Genomic DNA, 18,340 nt, shown 5'->3' on the forward strand with positions numbered 1-18,340 from the left:
CCATAGATAACATTCAAGAATTCTTTAGTGACACAATTGGATTTAGACAATATTTTTGGTGTCCAAAATAAATTGATTCTAGTAAATGTCACTTCCACTTGGTTCATGAACCAATCATTCAAGTGCACAGCAGTAGATCAAAGACCCCTTTGAGTATTCCTCCACTAGAGGTGCTGTAAACTGGTGGGCAGTTTCACCAGCCAAGGAAGGGAAATAAAGCTCCAAGCACAGGTCTTTTAAGACTTTTTCCGCAAGGTTTGTTTTACAGTTCACCTAATGATCACAAAACAAAAGTGAAAAAAAATTCGGAGCAGTAATTCCCATGGGGTTTCCCTGCTTTGAGTCAGCCAAGAGTGGAGAGGACATACCATTCCCCTTCCTTTACCCCCAGCAGCTATCTGACAAGCTAAGACCTATTAGTCATTTAGGGTCTTTAGCACTTTTACCTTTTTACAAGTACATTCTGGCACCGCAGCAAAGAGTCCTGTGGCACCTTATATAACAGACGTATTGGAGCATGCATCTGACGAAGTGCATCTGACGTGCATCTGACGAAGTGGGCATTCACCCACAAAAGCTCATGCTCCAATACGTCTGTTAGTCTATAAGGTGCCACAGGACTCTTTGCTGCTTTTACATATTCATACTAACACGACTACCCCTCTGATTCTGGCACAGTACAAGAGCTGTAGAAGACAAGCTATCCACAAGTATGGAGGGACTTTTTCATATGTGGACTCTTTCTGAGAGGCAGGAGGGGGACTATGATCAGCAGCCAATCACAGTTATCTCACAGATTAGCCTACTGCCAACATTTTAATTCCTACATGAAGTTTCTAGTAATTTGGGATTTGACTGTATAATAAAGCTTCTGTAACCAGCAGCTGGAGGAGGATATGGTACAGGACCAAGGTAAGGGAGAGCACTTGGGATGGAAGGAGAGGTCCACTGTGATCATCTAGTATGGCCAGATGCATAACACAGGCCATGGAATTTCACCCAGTGAAAATAAAGGTGAGAGTTTTCACAATTTCTGTAAGAGATTTCCCAGGACTTGAACCCCTGAGCCCTCCCATGCGCAGTCAGAACACTACCACTACTCTACCAAGCCACCAGAGGGCATTTCCATAATCCTTCCTCAAGGTGACAAAGGCATTGATGACAGTGGTGAGGTCTGGAACTGAAAGAAAGTGATACAGAGAACTCTTGGTTGCTGCTGCCTGAATCTCCAGAGGCAGCTGGGGAACCAACCATATCATTGTAGTTGTGAGCATGCATAACAATAGTAATTTGCAGAGTTGCAAAAGCTAATTGCACCTCCATTCCCTTTCTGGTGTCTAAGTGAACCCTCTCAGAGGTTAAGTCTCATGCTCTTACTAGGCTGGGGTGGAATGTTGCAGTTCTCCCACTCTTAGACTGGGATCTGGGTACAATATCCCACCTATGCCAACCCATATTACCATGTAGGTCCAGTAAGGACACTGGCATCTCTTTCCCTCAGGAACCCATGACCAGAGATGTAGTGCCCAAAAAACTTTCTAAAACAAGTAGGTTTATTAACAAGTGGAACAGAGAAATACATAAAAGGATTCCACAACAAACAGCCGTATCATTCCAGGCTGACCCAGGGCACCCCCTTGCAGGCAGGCATGGTGTTGTGGATGAGCTCTTACCCAGGATATCAACAAGTCCTGGCAGACTGTTCAATGCTAAAGAACACCTCCTTGTGGAGGGTCTCATTTATTGACAGAAAACCTACACAAAAACCAAACTTTCACCTGCCACATCTCAGCTGGGTGACCCAGTCATTCTTAGTCCATCTGTCCCCAACCTGAGTCTGGTGGTCTTCTCTACCTAGGCTGTTTTACAGGGGTTCTCTCCATTCCAGTCTTTGCCCTTGATGTTAGGCATCTTGCCCCTACTGGAGAAGGATCCCTAACTTCAGAGAAGAATCTGGGGAGATCCATCCTCTGCAACACTTCTCCAGGGACAGCAGGTGATCCTTGCCAAAGAGAGTATCTGGGAGACCCCCTGGTTGAGATCAGACCCTCTTGGATGCCTGCCGACTATAGCCCTGGGTCTGTGAGGATCCTCTCTCTAGGAGCACCTCTTATACGGTCTCCATTTTGATGGGTTACCTGGAGAGTTCACCCTCTAGGCTCCCTGATCAGTACTCGTACAAGCTCCTCTCCACCCAGGAGTTTCTCTCCCTAACTGAGTTTGGGTAACCTTTATTATTTACTAATCAGCTACCTGGGGCGGGCAGCTACCCCCAAGGAGGCCTTCATAAGGCAGTAACATGCAGGGTGGGCTCTAACTCCCCAGAAAGGGCATGTGCCCCATGACAAGCCTATGTGAAGGTTTAGTCTCATCTAAACCTATGCTTCCCTAGAAGTAAAGTTAGATGGGCTTCCCTCTTGAGTTCTTTTCTGTTCCTGCAACTAACATAAATTCTTTTAGGAGGCCAAAAGATTGTTGGGATCCTGCCTAATCTCCAATTGCTTTCCACTGTATGATTCCCCCTACCACCAATCTGTTCTCTCCCCTTTCAGGAAGGCTCCTTTTCTCAGAACCCCACAGTCCTGTGTGCACTTGAGCCCAGTTACCATATCACTCTAACTTTTGTTATAGGGGTCTAAGTGTGTCATCTTCTCTTTCCTTCCAGCTGTTTTCCCTCCCACCTCCAGTCAGCCAGCCCGCCCAGCCATCTAAGGAATGCTCCCAGGATGGCTGCTCCATTCTTTTGCAGTTAGACCATTCACCCTTACTGATTTGCAATCACTTGTCTTGTGACTGTGGGGGAATATGCTAAAACTGTCTGTTCCCTTCTGACATTACAACCCACCATCTTAGAAATACAATACAACAAGCCATATTTTACAGATCAACATTCACCACCAAACACCAAGAACTAAAAGAGAGTTTTCAGGTAAAGTGCTGACTCAAAGGTTTGGAACTGAAATCAAAGAAACTGTCTCCTGTTGGTTTATGCCTCTGGTGTTCAGGGAAAGAGGACTTTGTACATTCTTTGTAAATAAGGAGGATTGCATCAGAGAAATACCCAATCCAGCCTCAATTTCTCCTTCTAATAGAAACAACCTGATAACCAGTCTTCAGGGTTTAACCACTCAGGTCAAAAGGAGTAACAGTATTCTTGTAAAACTATTTCAGTTTAATTGTGCCACCTCTGTTCCAGGAGGCATTGTCTCAGGTGATCTAAGAATCAAACATTCAATTGCACCTTGCAGTTCTTTGAAAAAATTGACTCATTGGTAGGCTAAAGTAACTAGACACAGTAGCCAGCGCTGCTTTAAAACCAGTACATGAGCAATATATTCACTGGTCTTTTGATTCCATTTTAGGGTGTGCTGGATCCATCAAGTAACAGGGGTTTGGGTGTACCCTCTCCTGGATTACATCAGCCCAGGTGCCAAGATAATTTTCTTTGCAACTGTCACCCTAGTACTTAACATTTTCTACTTGCTGGGAGAAGTCCTGAATAACTACATTTGGGATACACAAAAATGTAAGTATTGTTTTCAGGAGCACTAACCAATAGGATTCCTCTCTTGAGGCTTCATCCTGTTTCCATTGATGTTAATGGAAGTTTTAGGATTTAAACGTGGGGGGGGGGGGGGGCTGACAAGATTTCATTGTAACTTTTCTTTCTTCCTCTTATAAAAAGTCAAATGAATGAAATGTCTCCCAGGTAACATGATTAGCTATGAATATGTATTCATTTTTATAACTTCTAATTTAAGAGCTATTGGCAATTACCTGAAAGATTTGCAACCCACTCTGTTTTATTAGCTGAGGAACCAGTAAAATCTAGCTAGAATAAAGTGCCATTCTATGGAAATGATCTTATTGTTATGCTTGAGGTTAGGAAGAGAAAGATTGTTTTTAAAAGGTATTTTCAGGCATAAGGTACTCAAGTATTTATAAATCAGTTTGTCCTATGAAATTAAATATGTCTATATCCAATAGTCCTCAAGTAATAAGAGATCACAGATAACCATGCTGCAAAATTTTACAGAATTAATATCACTAGCCTATTTAGCAATCACTTGCAACTGGGCATATAAAATGAGAGGCACAAAACTTAGTGGATTCTTTATATAACTGTTCTATTTGATGGTTTGGAGGGGAGGGAAAAAATCTATAAAATTACCCCCCCAGGTCCTCAGTAGATCATGATTTGAGCTACTTATAGAGTTCTTCCCCTGTTTGTGGCACACACAGAATTCTCTGAACAAAAAAGATCCTTTTTCCTCTCATTTCCCTGAGCAAGGGAGTCAAGAGTCCAAAAGGAAGCAGAAAGACAAAGGTGATCAGTCTCTTAGGCAGTCTTTTTGGTCACCCCTTTGGAATTTGGCTTATCGGCAGGTGTAGTGTCTTGTTATGGCCTGCCTCCAGCCCCGATTTTAGGAATACTCCTGGTTCATACAGTCTTAAGGTCAGTAAGCTGTGCAGCTATGTTCCTGGTTGCTGCTCTGTCCCTGTAGCCTTAAGCTTCTTCCCTCACACAGCACAAGCCCTACAGGTGCACCTGGTTAGTGCTAGCTGAACCCAGAAGAGCTCCTTAGACTCCTCTCTGCCAGTGAGAATGTGCCCTCTCACATAACCCAGATGGCCTTAATCATCCCGCTGGAACAACACCAAACTGAAGTCAATGGGCATTTTGTCATTAACGTCAGTGGGGCCAGAATGTCACCCTAAACTTCTAATTAGAAAGTGCAAAACCTGCTTTTCTGTGTGCCTCATTTGCTCCTTTTCAATATTAGACTCCAGACATCAGGCACCTCTTTTTTAACTGTAGAGCCTCTGGTCATTTGGCACTGCATTCATGGCTGGTCCTGAACCTGTAATTCAATTTCATGTTAATGTCTATTTAAACCACTTACCTCTTCTTCTGATAATGCAAGAAAGGTCCTTTAAAGAAAGGTTATCCAAAAGAAGAAGGCTTCACTGTGTATAAATTCCATATAATATAAAATATAATAATAATATGATGAAGAAGCACATGTTCTTATTGAATCCCACAAACAAGTAGCTCAAGGAAAATCTCCCTCATATTATGTATAATAGAAACTTTAGCTCCTTTGGTTCCCCATCTCAGGAGAATTTAGGTTAATGTTGCCATAGTCTCAATAGGCTCAGCAAGGCCTTTAGCTACTCTTCAGTTTTCCCCCAGTTGGTTAGAAGACACTGATCCAGATTCTTTTGGTTCAGCGACATGCAAGCCAGCAAATGGCATGAGTCACCTGCTGTGTGGCCATGTATGAAGCTTGGTATATAGATCAGACCTAAAGTGTATGATAGGAACACGACAACCATAAAAACTGTAAAATAATAATTATATGTAAGATTTGGAGCAAAAAATATTTGGAAACCAAACCTTTAAAAGGGGCCTTCAAATTAAAACAATCTGACTTAAGAAGGTTTCATTTTTTCTGTGATCCTTTTCCTCTGGAGGTGCATTAAGAAAAAAACCCAGTACTGACTAAATTATTTTGAAATTAGTTTTTCCAACCCACAAACATGATAGGGAAGGAAAAAATTGCCCTTTCCACAGGCCTTCTCTTAGTGCTGAAGATACCTGCATTCCTGCCAAACTAATTGATCCATCTGCAGTAGAATACCTCAGAAGTAAGGAAAGAGACTCTTTTTAAAAGACAAATATAATGCTCTAATTAAAACCACTGGGTAAGTTCCTCACAGCACAGGACACAAGGGACCTGAGATTGGCTCTGGAGCAGACTGTTAGGCTAGTAGTGTTCTTTCGAAGCCAGTCCATTTGTTTTGTTTTTCAGACCTTTGACTATGGCTATCCCATGGTTGCTGGCAAACCAAAAATACAACGCCCATTGTATTCAGATTGCTGGCAATGTCTGGAGCCATTTATTTCCTTATGGCTTCTTTCAGTAAAGTCTCCTCTGTAGATACTTTCCTCCTACCCCCTATCTGGCTATTAAAAGGTACTTTTTCAGAATGGCCCATGGGAAGAATTAACATCCGTGCACATATTCCATTAGTAGGTAATATCATCTATGGTCAGATTTCCCTTTTGCTGCTTTCAAAATGACTTTCCATTGCCCTTTAATCCTGAGAAATCTTTCTTCTGCGATTTGCAACAGTCCAGGAAACCGCCAAAAGAAACATTTTCAGACTATCTTTGATACATTGGGCAGGAAGGTTTAGTCAGAAGAAACAAAATGGACAAAAGAACAACATTTTTGCTAGAGTCTAATAATAAATTAATTGCCCGGGAACAAGCATCTGAAAGAGCTGACTTTTCATCACCAGGAAAACAACCTGTTGCCCAACCCAGCCACCTTTCAACACAGATGACAGAGAGCAGTTCTGCAGCAAGGACAAATCTTCTAAAGAGTATATGTACTGTGCTTATGCTACCTAGATTACTAAAAGGAATGGACATTAATGAGAAAAAAAAAACCTATTAGCAGTAATTGATTCTTTGTGCACTGTCAGGAAAAATGACTTCTACTTATGATTTTTTTTTTTAAATCTGACAATGGAAAGAAAGAAAAAGAAACCTAAATGGAATTAGCAATAATAGTTTGAAAATGTACTTTAAAAAAATGTCAGCTGCTTAGCTTCAGCTAATGGTAGCCATAATAAAATCTGCTCTGTTTTGTTTGTATGTAAGCAATTGGAGCCCCAAGAGACAATTATCTTCATTCTCCTGAAGCAGTCAGAGGCAGAGTATGCTATAGATTCAGATTAAGATTCTAAAAAGAATCTTGGGAAAGGAAAGGGTTAGGTAGGTTGTTACCAGACAACTGCTGGTTTCAGGTGTGTAGATGTTCTTTTCCTTCACAGCAGGCCAGGTAACATGACAGAGGCTGCTAGCAAAGAAGAAGATTAATGTATTAGGTTTCTGAGTAAATAATCAGTTTTTATTCACTCAGGTGTTTTAAAAGGTGTTCTCCATATTGTTTCAGGTATAGAAGAAAGAAAAGAAAAGCCTAAAATGGACTGAGCATTGAATACAACAAGGAGAGTTTGCTTTTTGCTCCATGGAAAACTTTTTGGCTTGAGCAGATGCTGGCAGGAAAAGGAATCTCTTGGAAAAAAGTTTATATGGACCATGTACCCAATGCTTTTATTTAGAGGAGAATTGATTTTAGCTAAAAACATTAAATATGTGTTGATCCTCCTCTTTCCAATATTTGTACATATCATATCCATGGAGATATGTACATTAATTATCTCCACAACATTCTCAACGTGTATTATTATCTACATCAGTGTAAATGTATTTCCATTTATTGTGAGAGGAATAATGGGTCCATTTGTGTATCATTTTCAGAAAGAGGTTAAGCAGATAGGCCTACTGTGGATAAATGTAATAATCCTGTATATTTCAGAGTACTGTATACTGCAAAGATCTATTAAAAGACCACTACACAAGCTTACCTGAAGAAATAATCTAATTGAACTATGATATATTAATGTACCAGCGTATAACAGTTGCCTTAAGTAGGCCATGTTAATATTAATTATATCAATTGAATCAAACCCTAATTGTAATTAGAACCTATGTGCATATGATGGAACTTTTCTTAAATACAAAAGCACATAAATAAAGAACAAAATATGCCCAGTTTTCTCTTTCTGAATGCTGCTTCTCAGAATTCCAGATGGATAGATGCAGCATGTACTGTATAATCTATGTCTAGTTTTTGTTATGTCGCCTGTAGATGATGGCATTTCTAATACAAAATTGACTGCCACCTAATATGCTGAAGTCCTGAAACTGGGTAGCCACCCCCTGGGCTCTTAACAGATAAGTGGCAGTACATAGTGTACTGGAGAGAATGCATTCGGGCCTCCATTCAGGAAGGCACTTAAGTGTATTGGGGTCTTAGTTTCTAAGTATTCGCCATGGTCTATGTTCTTTTGGATTCCAACTGACTGCCAGGCAATTAAAAGGGAAATGTTACAGCCAGGGGAAAGCTGTATGGGATTAAAATTAATGAACAGAATTATTTTTAACAGGAAAATATACTTACGAAAAAATAATCTTCCAAATATACAAGTAACTTGATGTCCAACTCACACACACTTCATAATGATATTGAATTTTTAAATATACTAAAATGTATTTACTTAAATGTTTATAAAGCACTCTGATGGTGTAAAGTGTTGTAGGTGTTCAATATATATTTAACGAGAGGGACAGTATCAGGGGGTTGAGTTGGCTCGACGGTAGTCCTAATCTGGAACTAAAATTTGTTAGTGTGTCCATTCTGGATTTAACTGCAGAACGTGACATGCAAGTTGCAATGTGTTTTACTATCAACAAATTGGTATACATACAGTATGATAAACATTTCAGGAGTTATGGGGGTTTTTTTGGGGGGGAGAGGTTAAACAGAGATTTTGGAGTGTGGTGGTTGGTTGTTTAAAAAAGCAGGATCTATTTAAAATACATAGATGGACTAAATATTAACGGGGGCGGCTCTAGCCATTTCGCCGCCCCAAGCACGGCGGCACACAGTGGGGGGCGCTCTGCCGGTCGCCGGTCTCACGGCTCCGGTGGACCTCCCGCAGATGTGCCTGCGGAAGGTCCGCTGGTCTCGCGGCTCCGGTGGACCTCCCACAGGCTTGCCTGCGGATGCTCCACTGAAGCTGCAGGACCAGTGGACCCTCCGCAGGCACATCTGTGGGAGGTCCATCGAAGCCACGGGATCAGCGGACCCTCCACAGGCACGCCTGCGGGAGGTCCACCGGAGCCACCTGCCGCCCTCCCAGCGACCGGCAGAGCCACCACCCCGCAGCATGCCGCCCCAAGCAAGTGCTTGGCGTGCTGGGGCCTGGAGCCGCCCCTGAATATTAAAATACCATAGGAAAAGTTTTAACTCTTAAAACGTTCACAATGTTCCTTTAAATTTCAAAAACAGGGAAAATCTGACTTAAATGTCCACCACACACTTGACATACTCGTGCCTATTTGCAGTGTTGTTTTAGCCATGTTGGTCCCAGGATCTTAGAGAGACAAGGTGGGTGAGGTAATATCTTTTATTGGACCTAATTCTGTTGGTGAGAGAGACAAGCTTTCAAGCTACACAAAGCTCTTCTTCAGGTCTAGGAAACTAAGGGCATATCTACACTATAATCTTAAATCGACCTATGTTAGGTCAATTTATAGTCACCACAGTAATTACTGATGTCCATAGTACTCTTCTTCTGTCGACTGTGTATTTCCTCACCAGAAGCGCTTCTGCTGACTGAAGAGAGGCATTGTGAGGGGCTGAGAGTCAGGGCTCTCAGCTCTGCGAGGCCCAGCTGCCTCCCAGGCTTCTCACCTTCCCACTCTCAGCCAGAAGTAGGGAGGAAGCCACCCACCGTGTCACAACTAACTACAATGTGGAACAGATTGTTTAGCATAAGAAGTTAACACATATTCTAAGGAACCATTCAGGGTGAAGTGGCACTGTGGCAGGGTGGACTAGGTCTGGAGGCCCCCTGCTGAAGACTTTGAGGCCCTGCATCACCCTGCTCCAGAATAGAGCAGTGAGAAGTCCTCCAGGCAGCCTAGAATGGCTGCAGAAAAGCAGCCAATCAGAGAGGCTCCTGGAGCAACCAATAAGGGGCCAGAAGGGCCAGATAAAAGACAAGCAGCAGAGCAGAGTAGAACCTTCAGTTCTTCTTCGAGTGATTGCTCATATCCATTCCAGTTAGGTGTGCGCGCCGTGCGTGCACATTCGTCGGAAAACTTTTACCCTAGCAACTCAGTGGGCCGGCAGGTCGCCCCCTAGAGTGGCGCCATCATGGCGCTTGATATATACCCCTGCCGGCCCACCCGCTCCTCAGTTCCTTCTTACCGCCCGTGTCGGTCGTTGGAACAGTGGAGCGCGGCTTAGCTGACCTCCACTTCCCTAGCTACTCGTAGTTCTCGTATATAGTTATGCAGTTATAATCCTTTTATATATATATTTGTATACTTATACGTTTTTCTTTGCTAACATAGTTAGTTTAGTAATTGTTAGCGGGGTTCAGGAAGTAGCCCCTTCCATGAACCTGGTGCCGGAGCCCATGCACGGCTCACCGGGTATTAAAATGGGCTCGGCCTGCCAGAAGCTGATGCCGAAGGGAGATCCACACGACTCCTGTTTGAAGTGCCTCAGGGAATCACACTTGACAGCTAAGTGCCCCATTTGCAAGGCTTTTAAGCCGAGAACAAAAAGGAGCGGGACTTTCACTTACCCCTCCACCTTGGGCGCCGAGCGATGATCAAGCGGCTGGCAGAAGCGCCTCCTCGGCACCGGACCCCGCCGGTACTGCCACGGCCTTTCGGCACCGGCCGTCGCCGGCACCGAAGTCGACTCGGCACCGCTCCCTTCCTCCGAGGTCGAGAAAGCCTACGATTTCTGCTGGTGCCTGACGGCTCCCCGGCACGCGCCGTGGTTGAGCCCCCTGCTCCTGCTGCTTCCGTGCCACCTGCATCGCAGCCAGAGAGCTCGTCTAAGTCGGATCGCCCGGCACCGGCACCTGCAGAGGCACCAACGACATCGGTACCGTCGATTCCAGTCCCCCAGGGCTATTGAATCCGGTGCCTGACAGCTCCCCGGCACGCGCCGTGGTAGAGCTTACTGCTCCTGCTGCTTCCGTGCCACCTGCATCGCAGCCAGAGAGCTCGTCTAAGTCGGATCGCCCGGCACCGACACCTGCTGAGGCACCGACGACGTCGGCACCGTCGATCCCGGTCCCGTAAGGGCCGTAGAATCCGGTGCCTGACGGCTCCCCGGCACGCGCTGTGGTTGAGCTTACTGCTCCTGCTGCTTCCGTGCCAGCGGCACCGCAGCCAGAGAGCTCGTCTAAGTCGGATCGCCCAGCACCGACACCTGCTGCGGCACCGACGACGTCGGCACCGTCGATCCCGGTCCCACAAGGGCCATACAATCCGGTGCCCGACGGCTCCCCGGCACGCGCCGTGGTTGAGCTACTGCTCCTGCTGCTTCCGTGCCAGCGGCACCGCAGCCAGAGGGCTCGTCTAAGTCGGATCGCCCGGCACCGACACCTGCTGCGGCACCGACGACGTCGGCACCGTCGATTCCAGTCCCACAAGGGCCGTAGAATCCGGTGCCGGACGGCTCCCCAGCACGCGCCATGGTTGAGCTACTCCTGCTGCTTCCGTGCCAACGGCACCGCAGCCAGAGAGCTCGTCTAAGTCGGATCGCCCGGCACCGACACCTGCTGAGGCACCGACGACGTCGGCACCGTCAATCCCGGTCCCACAAGGGCCGTAGAATCCGGTGCCTGATGGCTCCCCGGCACGCGCCGTGGTTGAGCTTATTGCTCCTGCTGCTTCCGTGCCGACGGCACCGTAGCCAGACAGCTCATCTAACTCGGATCGCCCGGCACCGACACCTACCGAAGCTCTGACGACCTCGGTACCGTCGATCCCGGTCCCACGAGGGCCGTCGAATCCGGTGCCTGACAGCTCCCCAGTATGCACTGTGGTTGAGCCTGCTGTTCCCTCCACGCCGGAGACATTACCAGCGGCGAGGGATCTCATGGCCATGACATAGTCGATGCTGCCTGACCCCGGCACCGCCGGTGCGGGTAATACAGTCTCTTCATGTGACCGTCCTCTGTCAGCACAGCAGAGCGGCACCATTCATGATCACGGTCCCGCAGACATTCCAGGTCCTGTCGGCACGCCCGACACCACTTACAGTCCCGGTGCTGTTTTCCTCATCGGTACTGGTCGCACTCACTGCACCGGTCGGTATCCCGTTTGCCGACCCGCTATCGGCACCGTTCCGACTCCCGGCACCGCGACAGGTACCTTGACTCCTGTAGCCTCTCTCCGAGCCTCGAGATCTCGGTCGACCTCCCGGCACCGTTCTGGTTGCGGGTCTGGATCTCGTTCCAGGTACCGGTGCGCCTCCCGGTGCCGGTCCCCGGTGCCGAGTTGGGCAAGGTCCGATAGAGTCAGAGACTCTGCCTGTGCCTTCTTTTAGTACCTCCATGGTCATCCGGACATGCATCCGTGTCATCCCACATGCGCAGATCTTATGCTCAGGACCACGATTCTGATATGATGGCCAGCGGGCGCCAGCCCCGAAACCGAAAGAGGCTTGGCGAATGAACCTGCTTGGCCGCCAGGTGTACTCTGCAGAGGCCCTGCAGCTCTGGGTAGCAAAGCAACAAGCCTTGCTTAGCTGCGATAATTGTAGCACCTGGGTGAAGGTAGTTTAGTTTATGGAGTTTCTCCCTCAAAACTCCTGCCAAGAGTTCGCTGCCGTCTTGGAGGACGGGGGGGGGAAAGGTACCCAGAGCGTCCCTCCAGGCCTCGTTGGACGCAGCAGACTCTGCAGCCAGGACTCTGGCCTTTGGTGTCGCCATGAGGTGCATCTCATGGCTTCAGGTTTCAAACCTCCGGCCAGAGCTGCAGTATGCCATTCAGGATTTACCCTTTGTTGGTACAGGCCTCTTCGCGGCAAGGACAGCCCCAGGCTGCGAAGCCTGATGGGCAATAGGGTCCTAATGCGCTCTCTCAGCATGCATATGCCAGCGACCAAACGCAGGCCTTTTCTGTCCCCAGCTGCCATACTCTGTGCCTAGCCAGAGACAGGACTTTGGCAAACGGCGAGGCCAAGGTGGTCGCAGACGAACGTCAGGACCCCTAAAGAGCCAAGGTCAAGGTCCCTCGCAATTACCACTGGGACCAAAGACGAACCTTCTAAGGTGCGCCTGAGGGCGGTGTACCAGTCACAGGCCGGGATCCCAATCCCGTTTTCTCCTGGCGTGGCCCCAGTTAATTTCAACTCGAACGCAGGTCTCAGACCTTCCTAGTCCTGCACGGACTCAACCGGTTTAGGATAAGGTTGAAGTTCCGCACGGTATCCCTGGGAACCATTATTCCATCCTTGCCTCCTGGGGGCTACTATGCCGCCCTGGATATGAAGGACGCGTACTTTCGCAACACCATCTTCCCTCCGCACAGGAGATACCTCCGCTGTCTAGCCAACTGTCAGTACTTCTGGTTTACGGCCATAGTCGCCGCCTACCTTCGCTGATGTCGGATATGCGTTTTTCCGTATCTGGATGATTCGCTTATCCAAGGAGGCTCTGAGACACAAACCACTCAGCGCGTGGGCATCGTCACGGTCTTATTCACAGGTCAAGGCCTGATGATTACTATAGAGCAATCCACTCTGGTTCCCACGCAGAGGTTGGACTTCCTAGGGGCTATCCTGGTCTCCTACCTAGCCGGAGCCTGCTTTTCGCAACTGCAGTTTTAGGCGATGGCAACAATCATCTGAGGTCTGCAGGCTTTCCCAACGACCTCGGCTCGTACTTGTCTCAGTCTCCTGAGTCCATGGTTGCCCGCAAGTCTGTAACCAAACACGCCAAGCTCCGCCTCTGTCCTCTCCAAGTCCGGCTCACCTCGGCGTACCACCCGGACAGGGAGCCGATGGTCATGGTAGTCACCGTTCCCTCAAGTACCTTAGGCTCCCTAGAGTGGTGGCTAACTCCCTCCCTGGTGTGGGCAGGGATGCGGTTTCATCCGCCCCAGCCCTCACTGCCCCTGACGACGGACGCGTCATCTCTCTGCTCGAGTGCTCATGGTCACCTCTGAGCTTAAGGCCTTTGGTCTTCTCGGGAGCTGGCATTCCACATCAATGCCCCAAAAATGAGAGTAGTCCGCCTGGCGTGCCAGGGGTTCCAGCGGCAGCTGCGAGGCCGTTGTATCTCGGTGTTTACAGCCAACACAACGGCCATGTGCTTCATGAATATCCAGGGAGGGACATGGTCCTCCCCCCCTTTTTGTCAGGAGGCCATCCATTTCCGGGACTTTTGCATGGCCCACTCGATGGAGCTGGTGACGTCCTTTCTCCCAGGCGTTCGGAACGTCTTGGCGCTTTGACTCAGCAGGTCTTTCCTGTCTTACGACTGATCACTCTGCCCCATGTGAGGCGTTCTGCTTTCCAGAAGTGGAGATGTTTCCTCACATAGACCTGTTCGCTCACCGCGAGAGCAGAAAATGCCAGATGTTCTGCTCCTTCCAAGGTCTCTCCTCGGGATCGATCTTGGACGCATTCCTGGTGCCGGGGAAAGGCCAACTTCGTTATGCCTTCCCACTGTTCCCACTGGTTCATTAGGTCCTGCTCAAACTCTGCACGGGCAGAGCGCGCATCATCATGATCACTCCAGAGTGGTCCAGGCAGCACTGATATACCACATTGCTCGGCCTGTCAATAACAGACCCAGTTACCCTGCCACCCCAACCAGACCTCATCACTCAGGGCAACGACAGGCTTCGTCACTCGGACCTGCAGCCTCTTCGCCTCACGGTATGGCTGCTGCGTAACTGAGCCGGGGTGACAGGAAGCCTTCCACCTGGTCAACGTACCGGGCCAGGCGGAAGCGTTTCTTCTACAGGTGCAATACGCTCGATCTTGCTCCTGCTGAGGTCTCGATCCCCTCTATTTGGCCTGCCTCTGGCCTTCAGCGGCAGGACCTGGCGGTATCATCGCTGAGGATACACTCAGCAGCCATCTCTCCCTTTAAGCCAGGCTAAGGTGGACGTTCCGTGTTCTCACGCTCTATGGGTTCGAGGTCCCTCAAGGGCTTGGAGTGCTTGCACCCTCGGGTGCGCCGCCCAGCCCCAACCTGGGACCTCAACCTAGTTTTAACCAGACTTATGTCTCCCCCAGTCGAGCCGTTCACGACTGGCCCTCTGCTATACCTATCTTGGACGACATCTTTCCTCGTAGCTGTTACATCGGCCAGACGGGTCTCCGAGCTCAGAGCTCTTACGGTGGTTCCGCCGTACACTAGGTTTCACAAAGACAAGGTGCAGTTATGACCACACCCGGCTTTCCTCCCTAAGGTGGTTTCGGCCTTTCATGTTACCCACAGCTCAACGCAATGGGCACAACCATTGCACTCCTTGAACATCTGTGGAGTGCTCGCATTTATATTGCGCTGACAGAACCATTTCGTAAGGTGCCCCACCTCTGTCACGGTAGCGGGCCAAAGGGAGGGCTTGCTTGTTTTCCTCTCAGAGGATCTCATCTTGAGTGATGGCGTACATCCGCACTTGTTATGATTTGGCTCATATTTCCCCAAGCCACATCATCGTACACTCTACCAGGGCTCAGGCTTCATCTGCCGCCTTGCTGGCTCGTGTTCCTACCCACGAGATCTGTCGCGCAACTCCATTGGTCCTCGGTCCATACCTTTGCTTCGCAGTATGCCCTGGTTCAACAGTCAAGAGAGGCTGTAGCCTCTGGCTCAGCAGTTTTCATTCTGCCACATTTCACTCCGACCCCACCACCTACGTAAGGCTTGGGATTCACCTAACTGGAATGGATATGAGCAATCACTCGAAGAAGAAAAGACGGTTACTCACCTTTGTAACTGTTGTTCTTCGAGATGTGTTGCTCATATCCATTCCACACCCGCCCTCCTTCCCCACTGTCGGAGTAGCCGGCAAGAAGGAACTGAGGAGCGGGTGGGCCGGCAGGGGTATATATCAAGCGCCATGATGGCGCCACTCTAGGGGGCGACCTGCCGGCCCACTGAGTTGCTAGGGTAAAAGTTTTCCGACGAATGTGCACGCGCAGCGCGCACACCTAACTGGAATGGATCTGAGCAACACATCTCGAAGAACAACAGTTACAAAGGTGAGTAACCGTCTTTTGTTGTGCAGAGCTTGACAAGGAAGGATTGGGTGCCTGGCTAGTTAGATGAACACCAGGACTGCGGATAGCTTGCTGCAGAGAGCTCACCAGACCCAACTGAGCCAAGGGAAAGGTGCCAAAGAACTGCTTCCTGGCTGGATAGAATAGCAACAGGGCCATTGAAGGTCAGTGCAGGAAGGCTGAGCCCAGGGGACTGAGCATAAAACCTGGCCAAACCAGATGAGGGTACCGAGATGAGTCCTGCTGGACTAGTAGCAGACTGAGCCCAGGGAGAGCTGCTGAAAAGGACACTAGTTGAGGGTACCAAGATGGGCCCCATCTAGATGCCTTTAGAAGGCAGTGCCTCTGGGAAGATGCTTAAGAGCTATGGCCCCATACCAGGGCTGTGATAAGGATTCTGGACTGTATACCCTGAGATAGTGTATGCAGCTCGGCTGGAGGACTGAGCTGCTGAAGACCGCTGAGAGAACCAGTGGCCAGGGGTGCTTGCAAGAGGCAGGTACCACCCTGATGTAAGACTAAAAAAGAAAAGCAGGCTCACACCTAACTGAGAGGAAAGGGGGCCATCCATGTGTGTGGTTTCTCCGCCCTCTCCCCCCCCCAGGTGAAAAGACTGTTTGCAGGCACTATTGGCCTGAGAAAAAGAGGCATGCCCAAGAGGCGGGTGCTGACCCTGTTACGGGCCCTTAACCCTTCTACTGTCATGGGATAAAAAAGGGAGGTTAGTAGGTTACATATTGTTTTAATAAACTATAAATCCAAAGTCTTTATAAGACCATGTTTTTAATGTCTAGCAAGTTTATGACTTTAAGCGTCAGGCATATCTTTTGAAGGTGTTGTGCAAGTTTCCTTTGAGGACAAGAACTGAGAGGTCAGTGATAGAGTGATCACTTTGTGAAAAGTGTTCGTCTGTGGGTGGTATGGTATTTTTGTCTTACAATTTTTTTACGTGAGCTCATTTGAAGAGCATAGTGATTGTCTGTCTGGTTTCACCCACATAGTTGCTATTGAGGCATTTAGTGAACTGGATGAGGTATATCACATGTTATGATAGGCATGTGTAGGCCCCATAGATCTTAAAAAGGTGTGTTGTATGGGGTGTTGATCATTGTAGCAGTGGAAACATGTCTGCAGGTTTTTGCATGTGTCATTCTGGCAGGGTCTGGTTCCACTTTGAGTTGGTGTGTCTGGTCTGCGGGGAGCTCTTGTCTGATGAGGTCGGGGGTTGTTTGAAGACCTAGATAACTTGTCCCTTGCTGTGGAACCCTCATTAATAACTGCATTTATCAGTGTTACATACTAGTGTTAAGAATAAATTCTAATGGGGGAGTTGGTAGTGACCACCTATACTTAGATTTCCTAACACTTTCCAGGCAATCCACTAGGGTGTGTGTGTGTGTTTGTGTGTGTGATCACAGGAGGGCCAGCAGCTTAGTTTGCTCATTGTCACTCTAGGGCTTGCAACCCTCTCCTCCCCAAGACCTAGCCTGCTCCAGCCTTGTTCTTACTCCAGCCCACCTCTAGACTCCTGATTCTGGCTCTGACACCTGACTCCAGCCACTAAGCCTGATTATCCCCATCATGGTTGCTGACAGAAATCAAAGCTGTCAAATGCATTAGATGGTCACCTAAATCAAAGTGACCTTACTTTCAAAGGAGCTGAGTACACACAACTAGTATTGTCTGCTGTTGGATCTGGAAATCTGTACACTCTCCAATTACGTATTAAATATGGATTTAGGCCAAACATTTTCAAATTTGGGTGCCAGTAGCAATACATGCAGTGGAGATTAATATTTTCCAATTGATTTGGAAAATGCATAGTAGTCCGGCAAGGTTTGAACTCAGTTGTTCCCCATTATCTCAAAGTTCTACTGCTCCTTTGGGTCATGGGCTTTAAAGCACAGAAATAGTGGGCAATTTAATTCCAGCCTTTAATACAAGACCTATCTTTCAAAATCTTTACTGCCTACAAACCCAGGTGTAGAGTACAACTACATATAAGTTGTTGTTTTTTTCCTTCAAAAATAGGATTCATAATTCTTGTAGACATGGGCAGTGGGTATCATAGGCCAGGGCAGGCTAAGCCTCCACTGACCTAGGCCATGGCCCCGCCCATATTGTGCCCTGAAACCCCACCCTCTCTCTCTATCTGAAGCCAGTCACTGCTCAGCTTCAGCTGGTGGCCCTGAGCTTGGGCCTGCCATGCCCCAGGGGCAGCTCTGGGGCCAGCAGTGGGTCTGGGCCAGCAGCTTGGCCCAGCACTGTAGGGCGGGCGGGCGGGCGGGCGGGGGAGGAGCAGAGCTGCAGCTCAGATTGTTCCAGGTCGATCTGGCCACCAGAACTGAGACCAAGGATCCTGACCCTCCATGCCCTCACCACCCTCACTGGTGCCTAGACAGCATGGAGGAGGAAGCTACCTTAATTGAATGCAGAGGGGATAACAGCTGGACTTGAGGGGAGGGGGACTAGACTAGGACAAGGAGTCAGGGGGTGGTAGGAAGACTGGGGCTGGAGGCTGATGGGATTGGAGGGAAACTGGGACTGGAAGTCGAGCAGGGAGACTGTGACTTAACTGGGCAAGGAGACTGGCAGCTGGGGGAGATGTGGCTTTTTCTAAATTTTAAGTGCTTTACTTTTCAACCCAATAATGTTCT

The 18,340-nt window shown here is 48.3% G+C and overlaps 1 protein-coding gene across 3 annotated transcripts in view; it reads left to right on the plus strand.

The window, feature by feature from the left end:
• The window catches only part of AIG1 (androgen induced 1), a 192,705-nt gene extending 185,082 nt beyond the window's left edge, over positions 1-7,623 (plus strand). For all 3 annotated transcript variants that reach the window (XR_003999619.1, XM_030556465.1, XM_030556468.1), the window contains 2 exons: positions 3,363-3,526; positions 6,966-7,623. Coding sequence is in view for 2 of the 3 variants with exons in the window: in XM_030556465.1 (XP_030412325.1) it covers positions 3,363-3,526; positions 6,966-7,003 (202 nt within the window). In the remaining variant the exon portion in view is untranslated. The remainder of the gene's footprint in view (positions 1-3,362; positions 3,527-6,965) is intronic.
• Positions 7,624-18,340: the final 10,717 nt, after the last annotated feature.

The sequence above is a fragment of the Gopherus evgoodei genome, chromosome 3 (genome assembly GCF_007399415.2).
Source record: "Gopherus evgoodei ecotype Sinaloan lineage chromosome 3, rGopEvg1_v1.p, whole genome shotgun sequence".
NCBI classification, from domain to species: Eukaryota; Metazoa; Chordata; order Testudines; family Testudinidae; genus Gopherus; species Gopherus evgoodei.